This window comes from Odontesthes bonariensis, chromosome 5 (genome assembly GCF_027942865.1).
Source record: "Odontesthes bonariensis isolate fOdoBon6 chromosome 5, fOdoBon6.hap1, whole genome shotgun sequence".
NCBI classification, from domain to species: domain Eukaryota; kingdom Metazoa; phylum Chordata; class Actinopteri; order Atheriniformes; family Atherinopsidae; genus Odontesthes; species Odontesthes bonariensis.
In genome coordinates, this window is record NC_134510.1 from 28506707 (window position 1) to 28526807 (window position 20101).

Genomic DNA, 20101 nt, shown 5'->3' on the forward strand with positions numbered 1-20101 from the left:
TTAATGTGATGCATTTACTCCAGTCAAACTCTCTATTCATGAACTTAAGGCTTAATCTAACAGCAGTTATGGGTCTTTCAGTGCTTCTTTTCCCTAATTTATTACAGTGCAGTATCTTAAGAATGGAGTCCAATTGATCACCCAGATATTCAGGATGTTTATTCCTAGCTATAGTTTCTGATATTGTAGGTATTATTAGTTCTAGCTTCTATGGTGAACTAAGTGCACTTCATATCTCTAACTTGATCACTTGAATTATCATCAGTATGCCAGGAGAAATGAAATCGTATTTATTAGAAATAGGTCCAAGTACAGCTTAACACATAAATCTAAGTCTTAAATAAAGAAAATATGGCATTTTCATACATTAGGGTCATCAACGGAAACAACTGCCAGTGCCTTTGACTGCTGATGTTTTCAGGTAAAACAGAGATCTTAAGTTTAATTTTTATGTCAGTTTTCAAACTATATTTGTCCATTTCCGACAGTTGTTGACTCAAGAGTTACTTAAGGTTGGCTTGGCTGTCAGATGATTGTGCATCAGCATAATTAATTTAGGAAGTTCTGGGTTCAGATATGGCAGTAAAAGGCAAAAGAGCACAAATTCATGTTTGCTGGTAAAAGGCCACAAGCCATGCACTCTGAAGTGGTTAGTTCAATTTCAGTGAATACAAATAAAACTCCCAACCGCAGAAACACATCGACAGTTAATATCGAACAATATGCAGCATTACTTAAAAACCTTTCCATGTAACTTATTGATGCATAAATCAATATAACAGAAGATTTCATATGCATGCCTGTACCCCACAGTCCCAAACTTTGGGTTTTAGTTTACTCATGTACACATTTGAGGGAAATACAAAACATCCATCATCTTCCGCTGGTCCGGGGATCGGGTCGCGGGGGCAGCAGCTTGAGCAAAGAGACCCAGACGTCCCTGTCCCCGGCCACTTTCTCCAGTTCTTCCGGGGGGACCCCGAGGCGTTCCCAGGCCAGCCGAGAAACATAGTCTCTCCAACGTGTCCTGGGTCTTGCCCGGGGCCTCCTCCCAGTGGGACGGGCCTGGAACACCTCACCGGGGAGGCGTCCAGGAGGCATTCTCACTAGATGCCCGAGCCACCTCATCTGACTCCTCTCGATGCGGAGGAGCAGCGGTTCTACTCCGAGCACCTCCCGGATGACCGAGCTTCTCACCCTATCTCTAAGGGAGAGCCCAGACACCCTGCGGAGGAAACTCATTTTGGCCGCTTGTATTCGCGATCTCGTTCTTTCGGTCACTACCCACAGCTCGTGACCATAGATGAGGATAGGAACATAGATTGACCGGTAAATCGAGAGCTTCGCCTCCTGGCTCAGCTCCTTCTTCACCACGACGGGCCGGTGCAGAGCCCGCATCACTGCAGACGCCGCACCAATCCGCCTGTCAATCTCCTGTTCCATTCGTCCCTCACTCGTGAACAAGACCCCGAGATACTTGAACTCCTCCACTTGGGGAAGGATCTCATTCCCGACCCGGAGAGGGCATTCCATAAATACAAAACAATATCATATAAATCTAAAGCTGTAACTAAAGAAACAGAGGAGAAACACACCAAGGAAGCAAATCACAAGCATTTCAAGAAAGTAAATGTATCGTATAGGATATCAAATTACCATCATTCACAAGCAAAGTGTGGCAAATACTGCCAGATCTCATGCTTCTTAATAGTGTTTTCATACAGGTTTGGACTTATTTGCAGAATAACGGAAAAAAAACTACAGTAACCATTTATCATTTATCAATTTATTCTGATGTTACTTAATTGCGAATAGGTATTTTTCCGTGCCTAAACTCCATATACAGCACCACACAAAGCACGAGCCCGTACAGTTTACCACAGCATTGAAATCAGTATCCAGCTGCAGTTACAGCTAAACACTTCTCAACTTGGCCATTTATCCTCATTGACTTTTACAAAGTTGAAAAATGACTGAATAATTCCCGTTTTGACTTTGGATAGTATTTTCACTTGAAATGCACAGCTCTAGTTTTGATATACACCTGCAGTACATTGAAAGTCTGACACACGTATGGAGCATCAAGGCCCGTTTGAAACTGACACGAGTCCATGTATGCAGAGGTGACTCAGTTCCCAACCACATGAGCTGGGTGTGTCATTCCAGCTTTAAGAAGCTCGATTTTGTAAAGTGATCAGGACAACATGTTTACAAGCATGAGTCTGGTTTATGGTGAGTTTTTTTTCCCCTCTTCAGTGTCCAAAAATATAAAATATTTTTGTATTCTTCCCATTTACTTAACTTTTTTTTTTTTTTTTTAAAGTTCAACAACCGTCCCACAGCATCCATGCCATTCATCCCTTGTTTATTGTAGATATTATACACTGGCATATCTAATTGAAATCCTTTATATGGTCACTGAGAACTTCATATGTTTAAAGTATAAATTATTACGATGTTTTAACAGAATAAAAACAGTTATATTCAACTGTTGTTTCAGTAGCATAATTCAGAGCTTGCTTCAGAGCACTTTTTTAGGGTTCAATTTATCTGTATGACTGGTATAACTACAAAGAGAGGATCTTCAGATCCAAGATGTCCACTTCAGGAGAGCTGCTACCGCTGCGGTCGCTGTAAGTGTCCCTGAAATGAGAGACAAAGACATTATGAGGACTAAAAATCTGGGTTACCCATCAGATTATTTCACTGCGACTACAGGAGCAGACATGGTAGTCATGAGTCAGCTGATAATAAGCATGATACATATGAACAATATAAGTGATCAAGCTATTGCTTCTGCTGTCCCATTTAACATCCCATCCATGGTTAAGTCAAATCCTAATTCCATGAAAACAAACAAAAAAAACATTAAGAACAGCTTATTCAATTTTTATTATTTTCTGTCAAGTCTGAAAATCAGATCATCTTAAATGTGGACAATGTTCCAAATAATGATGGAAGTGCCCTGGATACTGTTGAAAAATGTATTTTCTGCTCTGGTACTGAGCTGACCTCAGCTTTAGGGCAGCAGATGCACTGAATGGATGGAAAGGAAAGGGGGGGGGGGGGGGGGGGGATTCTTTTATTCATTGTGGGGAGCTATTAACAATGCAAGGCTGAATATATCAATATAAAGCTGGAAATGAATATAATTCAGTATAAAACGATAGATTCAAAATAACAAAGGATTCAATTCCCAAATTTCCAGAGTCCTGCCTTCATTTAAAATGCAGAACCACTGATAGTCTCTAAGGCTGGCTCCAAAACAGCCGTCTTCAATAGTGTCAACTTTAGTCACTGACATAGTGGTCCTTTTGAAATTAATTCAACAATTAAAGAGACGAATGGCTTCAAAGATATGCCTTTCTATCACCCTCTTAAAAAATATGGAAATATGGTCCCTCCAATTGACTAAGATGAAGGCAAAACAGAAGCCTCAACGTAGCATTTAACTATTTGACGGGTGACATAACAGTGCCTTCTTAAAATCTTTCAGTAAAAACAACCGTCTGAACTTCAAATGTGTTTCGATGCCAAAAACCCACTTTAAAACTGATGAGGGAATGCTGCAGCCAATGCAGCAAAAATATGGAAATAGACAAACAGAACTGTAGAAAAATAACTGTGGAACAAGCTTCTGTCTTTAAACTAAGAAAACTTGTAGCTACACTTGTGTTGAGTTATTACTGAAGTGCTTCCCGGAGCATCCCTTGACTGTCAATCAGATAACATTCGGCTGGTGACTCATTGCTCTGCTGGAATTTACCGTGGAGAAAGGCGACAGCCCTTGGTCAGAAAGCTCTGGAGTTTTCCTGCAGCAGCCAGCAGGAGACCAAAGTATGGAGGAGAAGGTTTGATGGGTCTGGAGGTGAACTCCGGGTGATACTGCACTCCAACAAAGTAACAATGATCTGAGACAAAAAGAAGTGGATCAAGATGAGCGTTAGGACCTTGTCATTTGTTACAACACACATGTTGCTGAAACACATTGGTGGAATGTTTTTTATCAGTTTAAAGTGAAGCACAATGTCTCTTTGGCGATTTCTCTCAAAAGCACGTCTTTTAAAAGGTGCATTTATAAAGGCAGCATATATAAAAGCAGCATCGGGATGCTTAATAACCACTCACCGTCCATTTCAACGACCTCCATTCTCTCCCCCTCCACATCCTGACCAACAAACTGAAGGCCCTTTCTTTCAAAGTGGTGCGTCAGCTCTGGATTCACCTATAATGACATTTAATGATGTAGGGCAGTTTTCTTGAGTATATGTACCAGATGAAAAATAATCTATAGAAAGTACATTTGAACCCTGGAATATATAGCTTGTATTAATATTCAATATATTTTGCTCGCAGACAAAAAGCTAAAATCTTGTTTTAGTTTCTACCTCAAATCTGTGTCTGTGCCTCTCTTCAACATATTCCACATCTCCATACAGTGTTCCTACAACGGGAAAACATGGGTTGTAACAAACACTGCTGTTGGAAAACAGAAGAAAAAAAACCAACAGCCACCCTATGGTTGAGAATGATACATACTCAGTACACTGGAGTTAGATTTGAAAATGGTCCGCCTCTTCCCCAACCTCATAGTCCCTCCCATTTGTCCTGGGTTGTGCTCTGGCATGTCAATCACCTGCAGAGATCAAATCAGAAGTCCAGCTATCTTGCTGATAAAATGAAATATGAGCAGAGTGGGGGTGGAATAGATAACCTACCACAGGGTGTTTGGTTTCTGGATTAAATTCTGTGGAGTTGGCATCTGAAAGAGATAAGCGAAAGTGATTTCACCCCAACTCAACTTCCCGACAGCTATATGTTTTTATCATTAATAAATTAGACACAATAAGGATCAAATGTTTTTTTTCCCCAGTGTAACTGCACAAGTACTCACCTTCCCATCCAAGGACATTGCGGGCAAACTCGCAGACTGCTAGCTGCATGCCCAAACACACTCCTGCACAAAACAAGACCAGCAAGATCTGTAGCCAATGATACACTCATCAATAAAGACTAAAGTGGTACTAATTACTTTCTTTACACAGACAGCTCTATTTGCATCTAGTTATGCACACACACATTCAAATTCATTAAGTTGAGGAGAGGCCTTTACTGATTAGCAACATAAAAAGTCTAGTTTGTTCTCGTTTGTTTGAGCATTTTCATAAAAACACACCAAATCTCTCTTACCCAGAAATGGCATATTCTGTTTCCTTGCCCAGCCGATAGCCAGCATCTTTCCCTCTGTCCCTCTTGCACCAAAACCTCCAGGTACCAAAACACCGCTGGTTAAAAGAAAGAAAAGCCCATCGAGCTTCAGTTCACTTCACCGGCACAATTGGGAGAATTTACAAATATATTTTCATTAAAGTTGCGATGTATAAAATGCAAATATGAACAGAAAGCATCATTTGCAACTGACTTCAAATCAGAAAATGGACAAAGACAGTATATTGGATATTGAAACCCATGCTTTTTATTTATAGTCTTCCACAAAACCTTATTCACAGGTTTAAATGTAATGTAAGAAACACATTTCAAATAAATGGATTCGATTCAGAAGAAAAAAAAAAAGAAAATCAAAGCGACTAAATTTTTCTGAAGAAAAATGAGTAAGACTCCCTTCTCCTCTGAAAGACTGCATGGGCAGGTTAAAAACAGTGTTTGTAAATGTTTTCAGAGTCAATAACAATTTTCAGAGAATCCAGAAAAAACTGAAAACATTGACAATGGCTGAAAACTGGCTGTGATCTTAAGGAAGATTCCCACCACTGACAGTGGAGACAGTGTTCTACCTCATCAATGACTGCAAGTCAAACCTAAATATACCAGTTCTAACAAATAACTGGTCCGCACTGTGGAACATCTAAGACGTTTAAATGTCTGATGTTGCACTTTTGAAAGTTGTACTGCCATCAAGTGGATTAAATGATCGTTTTATTTTACTGGGACCACTAGATGATTCCCATCAGCTGATAATGTTCAGGATTTTCCAAACCGACAGTCACATGTTTTCACACTACTACTTTGTCACATATACTCACTGAGAACTGCAGAGTTTTTGCCACGCCTCATGATATTTCACCGGTTCATCTTGCAGAGTTGTGGTCTCCAAATCTGCAGAGTCAATGTACTGTAAAAACCAACAAACGTTGAGTTGGAAAAGATGTTAAACATATAATCAGATTAACAGCGGCATAAAAACAGGCATACGTGCGACATTCTTCAAGTTCTATCGCGATACAAGTTTATACTCTTTTGTGGAGGAAAAGAAGTGATAAACATGTCCATACCTTGACCTCTAGTTTGTGATTAATGGCGAGGGCCGAGTGCTCCAAGGCTTTAATAACAGACGTGTAAGAGTCAGATAACTTTGTGTATTTTCCCACCAAGGCTATGGAAACATGCTCCAAGAAACGGTCAGATCTGAAAAGAGATAGAGATGAATCACAGGACTGGCAAAGAAGGATTTAGTGTCACGGGAACACGCTTTTTTTGAGTTGAAGTTGCAGCGATGACTGAACCAATCGTCCCATAACTGAGAACTAGTTCTGTCAGATTGGAAAAATAGGCACTTTCTCACCTGTTGGCCATCTCTTTCCACTTTGTGAGCATCTTTCTCTGCCTCATCTCAATAGGCAGGTTCAATCGCTGACAGAGGTAGTTCCCAACACCTTGGTCTTCCAGTAGAAGAGGCACTTTGTAAATTGAGGACACATCATGGACACAGATCACCTGCAAAGAGCAAGAAAAGAAAAGATTTCAGGGTATTTATTCTCAAATAAAAAGGTGCAGATGACTAACGACTTCACGTTCTCATTCTACCTTGAAATGTTTTTTTAAGGTTATTCAAGCTCTTTGATATTTAAGGATAGGGTTTCTCTAAATGTCTCTTGGAGACATTAAAAAAAGTCATGTTCAGACACAACCAAGTCATGACCTTAATTACCAGCCAACTATCTGAACATAGTACTGTCAGATCAAAGAAAACACGCCAACACTGGAGATTTCAGTGGTGATCACATGAGTTGTACTAGTTCATGAATCAGGTTTTGAGGAACTTCTCGGCAAATGTGTTAAAAACAAAACAATACATCACCTGTGTGGGTTCCACGTGACAAAACATGGAGATTTTCTCTTTGACAGACGTTTCTAGAGGCGTTGCACAGCGGCACACAATCTGCCAAAAGATCTCAATCAGTATAATCCCACACAATCAAGTACACATAATAACACCAGGGCAAACTTAACAGGTCATTTTTTCTGCTTTAATTTGGTTGTCTACATCATAAGATAAACCAATGACAATGAATGACCCGTTTATCTACACATAATCCTTTATGGGTAGTTGGTCCTGTGTATATCTGATGTGCGGGAGGAAATTAAAGGTGGGCAATCTGATGATCTCATATAACAAACTATATTAATATAGTGGTTGATTATATCATTTTTTGTTCAGATTATATTATTAGATACTGTCCAAACACTCCTGCCCAACCTGAATGAACGCAAAGTGCGACAGATAAAATTAGGAAAATGCTCATTTTGGAGCTGATATTTGTTCTGCAAATAGAAGGCTGCACTGTGGAACGCAAACAGCTGGGAGTGGATGAACATCCTCAACGATGTAGATATTTACTGATTACACAGATTGTGCAAGCTGACTACATGAGCACCATATGCAGTGCAGTGTCGACGTTCCATTAAATCCCTCGATTCACAATGCGACAGCTTCATGTGCAGAAGTCACAGCTACAACCTGCCATTTGTAAGCTATTTTTCTGTTTACCAGCACTCTTTTTAGGTTATTTTTTCACTCAGTACTTTGACAACTAAAGCAGCTTAATGTTAGGTGCTTTTTACACTGCTATTCTTGCTGAGGCAACAGTTTTGCATATTATCTGCCTTCACATTGTCAGTTATTTTGTTTTGTCCATACATGTTGTAACGGAAGCAGAGCCAACTCTCATGTTTTTTTTTCTGGGTGATTTAATATCATTAACTACCACATCTTTGCTGCATTGATGGATCTCAGTGTCAGATGGATTATTTTTGATGTCTTGCTCTGTGATGGGAGCGCTGTAGTTATCAATACTGATTATCCAGCTAGTGTTTGTAAGTGGCAACTCCGTAAGTGAAAATACAAATCGAAACTCCTGGTCAGATTCTTCTAATTAAAAATCGGAGAAAAATGAGCTCATGCTTTTGCCTTCGGTCTTGTGTGTGGGTGACATGCTCTGTACCCACACGGCCATATTCACATCTAACCATGCGATCACAGGTTCAACTAATCTGTGGTAGGGAATTTTGATCTCAGGGGATCATCCTATGATGTTTTGGGCAGACTGCCCAATCTCAGAGGGAATGCCAAGTTTTCGAAACAACTATAATCTGACTCACCAAATCTGGCGACAAGCCCAGCCCCCTGAGCTCGCGGACACTGTTCTGGGTCGGTTTGGTTTTCTGTTCTCCCGTCGTATTGGGCTGAGAACAAAAGATAAATTCAAGTTCAATCAAATCATAAATATCTGTGCAAAACAAGTCAGTAGTGATATTTTCTGTCTTTTCTAATTTTCATTATGAAACACCATAATGGAAAATGTGACGCTATAGTCATCCCTTCTCCTGTAGTTTTCAGGCAACGACTGCATACTGTGTGTGTTCACTAGAGAACTATACCTGTGGTATCAAGCTGACATGGATGTTGCAGAAGTTTTCCCTCTTCACCTTGAACTGGAACTGTCTGAAGGCCTCAATGAAAGGCATGCTCTCAATATCCCCAACTGTGCCCCCCAGCTGTTGACACAAAACAACAACTTAGACCATGGAACTGCATACATGAAAACAGGTGGCTGGTCATCTGCACACTATGTACTCCAAAAGACTTGGAAAGAACAGCGTGCCGTCAGCAGCACTGAACCATAATACTGTCAAGAGCTGGCTAGAAGTATGCCGCACGAAGAAAACTGCTGGAGGCAGGAGAGTAATTTAACTTGGTTTATGAGGACTTGATGCTTTTCAATGGCAATCTTTTTATAGTACATACTATAAAACAAACATCTGATTTATGACAAAGACTTACTTTTCATTTTCTTAGACTAAATCAAATATACTGTATGATTCTCTCCCCCCCCCCCCCCCCCCTTTCACGCAGTTAAAAACAGCCAATGTGAAAGAAGGGAGTAGTTTTAAAGCTTTTCCTCAACAACTCCATTCCTATATCCTTCATGTTTCTTGTTGCTGTAATTATGCAGACACACCTACTTGTGCGGGTACAATGCTTTCGCAACTTGTTTTGCTGAATGCTGCCAATATTATCTATTTGCTTCAGGCAACACACTTGGTTTCAGAACCTCAGTTTCACCAACTCATAAAATACAACATCGTGGCCATCAGCAACTCAAGGGTTACTAGCAGGAGTGCAATTGTTACATTTTGTCTGAAGAAAACTGTAATTAATGTCCAGTCACACTGGAAAAAAAATTAAACTTTGCTGAGAGAGACTCACTTCGATAACACACACTTGAGGCTCCACACCATCGTCATCTACTGAAATCTTTGCCTGCTTCATTACCCATTCCTGGATGGCATCTGTGATGTGGGGTACCACTGAGGGGGGAAACAACAACAAACAAACAAGCAGACTTTAAAGGAATGACGTAAAAGATTGGCTAAGCACAATGGATTCTAACCGTTATCAAATTATAATTAAAAAATAAATAAATAAAATGTTGCCAATTTGCACATGTTTACATAATAAAAAAAAAATGTGGATATTTAGTTTCTTGCAGGCACGATGTTCTGATTCACTTCTCTTTGCATATGCAATTTCAGCCCCTCATAAACATGTGGATATAAAAAGCAGCTTTACCAAAAAGTCTGTGTCTGCGATTTGCTTTTAGAAATAAAACGTACTAACACAAGCTTCTTATAAAGCTATGTCGAACCTTGTACAGTCTTGCCCAGGTAGTCTCCCTTCCTCTCCTTGTTGATCACAGACTGGTAGATCTTTCCTGTAGTGATGTTATTGTCTCTGATAAGGCGGATGTCCAGGAAACGCTCATAGTTTCCCAAATCTAGATCCACCTCCCCGCCATCATCAAGAACAAACACTTCACCTGGAAAGCACAGACGTTCCATTCATTTATCACAGGAATAATGTAATGGTAGCTCCAAAACTACTGAATAAATTATATTCCAACTACCTGAGCCTTAATTTGTCAATTAAAACAGTATATGTTTGGGGACAATAACTGTCAACCTTGGTAACTGCAGGAAATGGCTCACCATGTTCATACGGTGAAAAGGTTCCGGCATCAATGTTGATATACGGGTCGATTTTGATGGCTGTAACATGAAGGCCGCAAGACTTGAGGATTGTTCCAACGCTGCTGGCAATTATGCCCTTACCAATACCAGAGATAACGCCACCCGTAACCAGGATGTACTTCATAGTGGCATAGGAGGACTGAACACAGAAAGAACAAGAATTCAGTTGGTAAACTTATACTGCTCAACCACTACTGTTTGACATATAACGATCACATATAAAACACATTATTAGTCACTCAATTAAAGTTCAATCAAACCTCATACATGGAACATTACACAAGACTTTTTAAAAAATTATTTTTATATATATAAAAACCTAAAGCTACCAAACAACAAAGTTAGAAGATATCGTACTCTTACACGGTGGGGGCATACCATGTTTACGATAACTAACATTTACATTATTTATCAAAAATGGAGGAGTAACACTGAAAAAGTAAATATGATAAACATAAAGGTACACATAAGGGTATAACACCCTTCACCGACAGTGTATATACAACGGCTGGTAAAGAACTGCAGGTTATTAAGCTCATCTACATCACTTAAAACGAAATGGCGGGAAACTACAGCAGCGCCATAAGCGCCAATTGTAAACATTAAGGACAAGAGAAAATGAGCTGCAGCTGTATGACTCCAACATTTCAGTTAACGTTCTCATGCCAACAAACTGTCAACGACGATTTGTTTGAGACATAACCTACTAGTTTGACCTTAACTTAGCTGACGTTTTTGGTCCCCACAATACTTTAGCCGCAGCTATAAATTCGCATTACTTTGAACGATAATTTTAATAAAAGGTTGATGAACAACAAGCCACTGCAGGAAATATTTGTGACATATTAACGACTCACTTAAGTCAGCGAGCTAACCGTGACCCGTTAGGTAAGCAGCCTGACAACGTTTACAGCTATTTAACAGACTCTATAGCACAGTACGACATTAAAAACACACATCCTACCAAAGAGCTAAGAAGAAACAAGAGTCCAAATGTATACCGACAGGGACTGTTTTCGTAATTAATTGTCCTCTATTCGTGAAGCATCAGTAACCACCACGTTGTCGTTGCAACACAAACACGTGTACGAAAAGCTGACTGTGATCCACTTGAGAAGGTACAGCTTGCTTACTTCTTCTTCTTCTTCTGGTGTTTATTGGCGGTTGGCAAACGACGTTACGGTAAATTACCGCCACCAACTGGCAAGAAATATGGATCAAGAAAGCAAGCGCCCGCCCCAAAGAAAACTGCTTACGTTTGACACATTAAGAAAATTAAGCCCTCTTTTTAACTTCTCAGGAACAATTTAACCCATAATCCACCAATGAAGTGGCTGCATTGAGAGTTAAATGCTCGAAAAACTCTCCCTTAAAAGCCTAATTTGGGCGAAGTATTTTTCTATTTTCGCGCGAGCAAGACATTTCAACATTAATGGAAGAATATAATGTTCGAAGTAAAATCAAGTGAGGAGTTCAAATTGAATTTGATTAAATTAAATAAACTACATTTATAGAATTACCTTAATCGTGTGTGTTGATCGTGTTGTGTTGTTTTGTACGACAGATTGTGAGGCTTTTTCTATGACCAGCCTTGGTTATTTATTGGTAATTTTACTGTCAGTCGTTACTTTTTTCTATTTGATTACCAAATGAATAGAAATTATGATTAAATCAAAATATCACCCAAGTCTCTCATATATGTACTTTCAACCCTCTCGCCACTAGATGTCACATGTGTTCTACTTTGTTCTGTTCAGCCTACATCTAAATTGAGCTTTTATCGTGCATAGCATCATTCACAAATAACAATCCATCTGACTTTATGGAAGGAAATAAGCCACCAGATGGGAAAACAAACAGATTAATACTGGTGAACCATAGGTGCCCTCATCACTTCTGATTTGGTCAGAAGGCAGTACAACCCCTCCCCCTTAAATCCAAATGTACACGGTAACAGTGTCAGAGATATTCAAGTTTTCCTTTATGTATTCACTGTTGTACTGCTCCAGTTTTGCTTTGGGTAATGAGAATGGTGATTCTAATTCATTTCAGTCCATGATCTTGATCTAATTAAAGACCTCATCCCTGCCACCTCATTTTCATAAGCTGTTCCCTTCAATTACATTTGACAAGTGAGCACAGACACATATTAACCTCCTGCATGAAAAGGTACTCTGCCTCTCTCATTTCTCTGCAATCTTAAAATATCAAACATCAAAGGTAATGCCACCTCTTTAAATGTTGGCAAAACATCTGTGGAAGACAGAGCATCCATCAAACCTACAGCGTGTCCCCATTTCCTCAGACACAGATGATAAGACAACATGTTTTGCAATGTGTTGTGGTCTGACAGTGGCCAAAGTCAGCTCTGACAGCTCATCCTTGTTTGTTAATGATTGTCCATTAAGCCACTTGTTTGTACTCTATGTAAAAAGCAAGAAAAGCCAGTGTGTCCGAAGAGATTTGAATTCTGGATGGATGTTTGTCTATCCAAATCATGTTTCAGCTCATATAAAATTGAGTGACTTCCATTCTGTTAGAACTAACATTAAATTTAGCACTGCAGACTAGCAACAATGTGAAAATACAGTGACAGTGACATACTTATAGATTTTAAATTTCAGATTTTCAAGTTTCACACTTTGGCATTGTGAAATTGTGTTTTTTTATCAGCGACCTTTTGGTGTGTTTGTGTGTGACTAAGTGTTAATAACAAAACAAATTACCGTGTTTACCCAAACTTGGAGTTTGACCTTTAGCATTTGACAGAGTTTAATAAGTATTTTTTGGATAATCATCAATTCAATTAAATGTTCTGAAATGCAAATAATGAAATACATAAACAAACAGGTGGTGTGGTGTTTAGCAGCGTCCCCTCACAGCAAGAGGGCAGATGGTTCGAATCCTGACTGGGGTCTTACTGTGTGGAGTTCGCATGTTCTCCCTGTGTATACGTGAGTTTTCTCTAGGTACTCCAACTTCCACCTACCGTCTAAAATCATACATGTAAAGTTAATTGGTGACTCTATGAGTGAGCCTATCAGTGAGTGTGGATGGTTGTTTGTCTTGTATGTGTCCCTGTGATGGACTGGTGACCTGTCCAGGGTGTACCCTGCCTCACGCCCAATGACAGCTGGGATAGGCTCCAGCCCCCCCAAGCCTGCAACCCTAAGTTGGATAAAGTGGGTATAGAAACAGGATGGATGGATAAATAAAACAGCTAAATTGAAAAAAAAAGTATGAGGAGGTCTGCTTTTCTGAATCTTATGATTTCCAAAATTAAATATTTGAAGGTTTTGACTTTTGAAAGAACATTTAATAAATCCAGTTCATACACTGGGATAACATGTAGAGGCATTTATACACAGTATGTTTTATGACCAATGAGCCATTTGAGAGAGCAATCATCCAATTCACTGATAATGAAAATGCTAACAATAACACCACGTCATCGTTTATCTATTTTCTATCAAGCTGAGTCTGGTTCTGTTGGAGGTTTCTCCCTCTTAAAAGGGAGTTAAAAATGACGTTGTTTTGTTTCTTTCCATCCCACCGTCACCAAGAACTTACTCAAAGGGAAATTGTTGTTTTTTAAAAAAGAGAATTTCATGGGATTACTTTATGTTGTGATCTGGCACTATACAGTGAAAGTAAAAGTGAGTTCAGCTGATTTGAACTTTGTACCAGGATGTATTGTCGGTCAAATAAAATAAAATACAAATCTGTTTGTAATGCGGTGATTTAAGTTGCATAAATGACACTGTCTGTGAGCTTAAATGAGCATATAAACACTATGCTCAAGTTAAATATCAGTTTGTGTTGGCTGTGTCTCCTTTGGCTCAACCATGCGAAGCTAGATAGCATTAGGGTCAAATGTCAGAAGGTTGCTTCACTCCCAGACCTCCAGTGGTCTAAAGAGGTCCATTTCTCAGCTCAAACATCCCCTCACCCCATACACATTATTTATGACTGGGAGTGGTGCATTTCCCTGCTCTCTTGTAGTTTTGGAGTGTGCAAGGGAGATCAATTTAAGAAGGAAACACAGATGGCTCTCAAGGCAACATGCAGTACACAACTACTCACTCAGAGGAAAAGTGAGCTCTTGGGCAATTAGTGTCATTATGGCTGCTCATGTGCTTGGTGGGCTGGCTAAACACTGTCTGTGGCGGCAAAGAGTTAGGCATGTGGGTAGCATTGATAATGATGATCAGTGCTGCACTGCAGCAGAGTTAAAACACACACTTAACAATTTTAACCAGGTGGTAGGCAGGACACAAGATGTTTCTTGATCAGATAAACAATAAAAAAAAAAAAATCTGGGAACTAGAATTATTAATCAATTATTCATTTTTTTTTATTAATGAAGAATTTTCTATCCGAAAGCTCAAATACTGTCATGTTCTGTTCAGTTAAAGGCTAAGAGTAATCTTTAACAATAATAATCCATTTTTTTTTATCTAGATGACACAGATGATATGAATTATGGACACACTTTGCTTGCTGTATGAAATATACTGAGCTGAACATTTATGTATCAGTGTGATTAGGCATCTCTGTCTGATTTTAATTATGTAAACTATCATTCTATGGCTGTCACAATTATACCACAAACTGTCACGTGCGCAAGACATGAGGCAGCAACTCTCATCAGGTACTTGCAGTCCAAAAAAATATCAACCAAAACAAAATAGCTTCAAAACAGTCTCCAGTGGAAGATGCCATAATGGCAATGTGTTCTATGTTCAGAAGTACTAAAATAATGATGTGATGCATTTCTTATGAAGGGACTCTACTTTTATCACTATGTAATATTCAAGCCATCGTTTAAACCAACATTTTTTACCAATAAGAGATTGAAGACATTAGAGGAAATTTGCAGGTCCTCTATTGACACATAAACATACACACACAAAAACACAGACATATAAATTACACCGACACACATGTGACAACAAGGTCAAGCTTGGTTGTAAACACAAAGCCAGAGGCAAACAATAGTCTCTCAAAGAAAATCCAGCTCATAGGCCTCCGTGGAAACCACCACTCAGTTTGTTGTCATTGTCTTAAAACTATTTAATACTGTTTATTCTACGTGCATACACGTGTGTGTCTGCATGCATGTACCTCTGTGGGAGTGTGACATATGCCATTTTCTCTGCTAAGCCACAAGTTATTGGGAAAACAAATGTCAGTTGAAGGGCGTTGTCCGTGGTGTCTGCACAGAGAGTTAGTGTTTCCTCCTTTTCGTGGAGCAACTCAAATTTGATTATGAGCACCAGTGAAGAAAGGCACTGAGAGAGAGTTTATTGGATAAAGATGACAATAGAGAGATGAGAGGGAGAAAAATAGAGTGAAAGAGAAATAGGAATTTAGTTGTTTTTGAGAGAGAAAAGGAGAGAGACACTCCACTAAGGCAAAAGAGAGACTGATCCCAAGGGGGATGAGACTCTGGATCAATGCCCGGTATGCCACTGCACTGTCATCTGTGAGCTGCCTTTGTACATGTATGAGGGCCAGAATATCCCCTGATCCTCTTCTGTTATCCCAACACAACTTGTGCCTTGTGCTATCTTCTGCCTATCAGTGATTTTCCCAATTACTTTGACCATCCGCTTCCTCCAACCTTCTCTTTCCTCTACTCCATTCTCACTCTCTTTTTCCATACCTCCTATTCCTCCGTACCTGTTTTTCTTTTTTTTGTCCCGACTTCCTTTTCTCTGTCCTAGCCAAAGCACAGCTAGAGGCTGAGCCTCTGCCACATCCATGAAAACAGACCACAATGTTTTGATTTTTCTCCTCCCTACTGCCGCAGACCCCCCTCCAGGAGAGGTCTGTCTGCCTGGGAGGAGAGTAGGAAATGAGGAGGACTGATTAATTTAGAAAGCACTCTCTCCTCTTTTTTTCTGCTAAGCCCCCCTTCAGGGGGACATGCCTGCTCAATAGATAGATGGAGAGGAAGATCATGGGAACTCATTCATCAAGCCATATATTCCATTATAAATAATGTGTGTAATGTGCAAACAAGTCAGGGTACTTCGGGTTGTGGCCTTTGACCGGTGCTGCTATTATTTGTTCTATTAAGAGCTTTTTGATGCCAGAATAGTGACAAGATCAATATGTCAAAGCCAGTCCAAACACTGATGGATTTTATTGCTTTATTTATGATGTGAATACAGCTCTGTATTCTACTTAAATTTAAGTGTAATCCATATTTCATATTAAACAGGCAGCCAAGTAAATGTGGTTTTCATAATACCATACAATCAGAGTAAAAGCCCTTGTTTAGTAGATGATCCCTTCAGTAGTTTCTTTTTTTTCTTTTAAATTAAAATACAAATAGCTTATATTTCCTTTGAATTAGTATCAGATCTAAGTTTACTCCATTCAGATCATCCTGGACACAAAGAAATCAGTCTGAAAGAAAATCATACCAAAGTTATGGATGAGATGGTCCCTGATGCCTTTCTGGCCACGTGTATTAGCACTTCTAGACCACATGTCATTCTCAAGTCAGATGCTAGGCTGGGCTGAACAAGCAGTCCTTTTATCACTAACTCGGTTATTCAGTTATTTCAAACTCTTCATGCACTCAAGACTGTTCAGCTTGCTTACACCACTTAGCTGTGACAGAAAGAAGAGGTGTGACTGGCTGCTGATATCTCAGATGCTGCGAAGTTCAAAACAGCTTGTGACCATGCAGCTTGACACCATTTAGATGAATACCTCTCTCATATTGCTTAAGTCTGAGCACATTTCCTGAGACTGTCATAGAATGCTCTCCTTTCTGCAAAACAATTCATTTACGTGACCAAAACGTCTTGGATTAAAAGTTTATGTTGTGTTTTCAACAGGAGGCTTTTATTATTAGATATTTTTTATTTTGCTTGAAAAGCAACACACACATCTGCAGGACCAAAAGAAGTGTATTTAATCCAGAATTTACTAATGCTGATAGCATACTGTGAAATACTGATTAGAGCTGCTTCAGGTTTTTACAAATGTGAGTGTATCATGTTTCCACCAGCTTTCATTTGCATTTCTTTAATGTCTAAACTATTTGAAAATATTCCGAATGATCCAATGTTCCCAATTACAGACGTTTTATTTTGCCAACAATAACCCAGTATCAGTCAAATGGCTGTCTCTATCCCCGTCCCATACCTCATGTGGGCTTGCTAGTGCCTACAAAGAAGCTACAGTGTAACACAAAGAAGTGTTCTATTTTGGTGTCCTTATCAATGGAGGATCTGTCTCTGTCAGTATCTCAGCCCCCTGCTTAGTCTGTGAGAAGTCCTCATGAAGGAGTGATAGGACAATGGAGGACTTGATTGGAGGACATATTACTTTGGATCACATGTATTGAAGAATGTAGGAACATGACCCGGCCAGAACCAATGTGGCCAGGCCCTAGATTGTGATTTGTTTGGTAACGAGCTTGGATGTGACGCCAGCTTGCTACAGAGACCCAAGGGTTCATAAACCCTCCACAATGAGACCACGCTTCAAAGTGAAGTAGAAGAAGACTGAATGTGTGAGAAAAAAATAACTTTTAATCACTGGCATTTCCCTTTCCTTGTCTTTGCACTTTACCATATGTTGAATTTTACAAGATACAATACCTGTTCAGAAAATGTATCCTCTTCAATCCAGTGCATTTAAGGTTAGACTCCAGCCTCCCGTGACTTCTCACTGTGTAAACAGGATCTTAACTGCATACACTGCCTACTTATCTCTTGGTCAATGTTTATCAAGAAATCCTCAGTTCCCATGCTGAGGCAGGGGTTAAATCTGCAGAGAAATAATCCATTTAAGATTGTTGACTCTAAAGCGTTGTAGTAGCTCAGCAGGTGCTGGTGAGTTTGAATCTGACTCAAGACATTCAGAGTTTATCCCTCTCTCTCTGCTGTTCTGCTCTTTTTCTCATTGTAGACCATCTAGTGAAGCATAGCTGCCATAAAAATAATCATTAAGGAACGATTATCTCCCTTTCACCTCTCTTTCAATCTCCTTCCATCTCTCATTGAGTTTAGAACGCGCCAGTGCAGTCGCCCCACTGAGAATAACACTCACATTGGGTAATTTAGTCTTACATAAGGGAGAATATTGCACACAACAAGACATGTAAAAACAACATCAGGCAAGGCCAGAGGGAGAGAATGCAATCCTCAGCTATTTGTAATGGAGAACAGGGGAGGGGCAGCGGGTGGAAGATGGATGTGATTTCACATTAATTGTGTGGGTTCACACAAGCGTGCATGTGTGTATAAATGTGTATGTGTGTGTCCACATGGGGTGGGAGGTGTTAGAGGAATTTCGGAGCGCTATGCCGATTTTACTAGCACAGCAGGGTATGTGTGTGTGCGCACACAAGTAAGTCAGCATGGATGCATGTGAGAGTATGAGTCTGTGTGTTTTGGGGAACATGTGATTTTGTGTGTGTGTAGATCTCCACACTTGGCTGGGGGTAGTGAGTGGAATCTTCAGAGTGTGATGTTGAATTTGTAGAGTCTGACCAAGAGCCAGAATTAGGCTGGTGAGTTCTTCTACGAGTCAGCTGCTGTACAACAATGTTTTTGTTTCTATGAAAAAAAAACAAGTCAGGCAGGTCAGCCAGTTTACGATTACAGCTTAAAAAAAAAAAAACTAATTTAATTCCAATTTAAGTTCAAACACTGAATCAAAATCAGAGTCATATCCAAACTATAACGGTTCTACCCTCATTTGGCTCATTTAATGTCAACATAAATTGGTGTCATGAAGGATAAATCCACAGACAAAAAAAATTGTTAATCGACATAGATGGACATGCATCAACTTGTCAGGATTCAGACATTCTGCACAGTATTCCTATATGCAAATGCAGTAGCAAAATTTCTGACCTAATTATCTATGACAAGTGTGTGTGCGTGCTGATATTAGACCTTGCTTTACACTCTATATTTGGACACTATGTCCAAAAATATGTAGTGTAATATGTATTGATATTGACACAAAATAACAATCAAGGAGCTTCATAAGCCATTATTGACAAACAGCAGTTTTGTGTGTCTGCACATGAAACTGCTGTGGACACGGTGCTCATGAGTGAAAAGTCCGGACCTAATTCTCGACACATTCTCCAGTAATTCCTCAGCATTCAGGTGTAGAAATGGCTATGCTGTCAGGTGAGCTGATCTTCTACACCAGAAAGCATTAACCTATTTTTTAAGAGCACAGAACATTTTGAAATACCCACCGGTCAAAGCCAGCTAAGTATTGAGCAAGCCATCGGCTTTGATGATGGTGAACTGAAAAAAAAAGAAATAATGCCCTAAAGAAAAACAATGTACTTCTGGATAAGTGTACTATTACTCAAAACTGTTAGTCTGTGAAAAGGTATAACCCATTTCCATGGTACAACATATTGTATCATACCAATATTGGTCCACAGACATTGCAGTTAAACAAGAAAGGCTAAAAAAAAAAGTACCATCACTGCATTTCCACTCTCATTTCCCTCTGACAGCAGAGACACAGTTTATGTTACGTTGTATTCAACATCTACCCACATTCTTGCTACATGCTGACGTTCAACTGCCGTTTGTTGCTGGATGATGAAGTTCACCTGCAGCATCTTGTTACATAACAGCACCCTTTTGCACACTGTGGACTTGCTCACTTATAAGGAGGAGAGGGTAGGAGAATAGCATTAGGCTGCTGCCTTTCATGCAAGACTTTAGGATCTCAACCCATCCAGCACACTGTTTTCAGTAGTCATTTTACTTTTCTACTT

At 39.6% G+C, this 20101-nt stretch overlaps 2 protein-coding genes across 3 annotated transcripts in view; both read right to left on the reverse strand.

Moving 5' to 3' along the window:
- rps19 (ribosomal protein S19) overlaps positions 1-19659 on the reverse strand; it is a 234451-nt gene extending 214792 nt beyond the window's left edge. Inside the window, exon 1 of the mRNA XM_075465980.1 lies at positions 19656-19659. The gene's annotated coding sequence lies outside the window, so the exon portion shown is untranslated. The remainder of the gene's footprint in view (positions 1-19655) is intronic.
- Positions 275-11458, reverse strand: LOC142380258 (CTP synthase 1-like). Of its 2 annotated transcripts, none has more exons than XM_075465971.1 (18): positions 11335-11458; positions 10288-10468; positions 9948-10118; positions 9509-9609; positions 8680-8796; positions 8401-8484; positions 7100-7180; positions 6584-6735; positions 6294-6426; positions 6045-6133; positions 5191-5285; positions 4895-4957; positions 4719-4762; positions 4540-4636; positions 4389-4444; positions 4129-4225; positions 3767-3911; positions 275-2643 (listed from the first exon to the last, which is right to left on the reverse strand). In XM_075465971.1, exons 2-18 carry the CDS (start codon positions 10451-10453, stop codon positions 2568-2570), a joined length of 1767 nt encoding a protein of 588 aa, XP_075322086.1. In that variant the 5' UTR covers positions 10454-10468; positions 11335-11458; the 3' UTR covers positions 275-2567. The 2 variants fall into 2 exon arrangements, with proteins under 2 accessions (XP_075322086.1, XP_075322085.1); XM_075465970.1 differs by having other exon boundaries at positions 11294-11458.
- Positions 19660-20101: the final 442 nt, after the last annotated feature.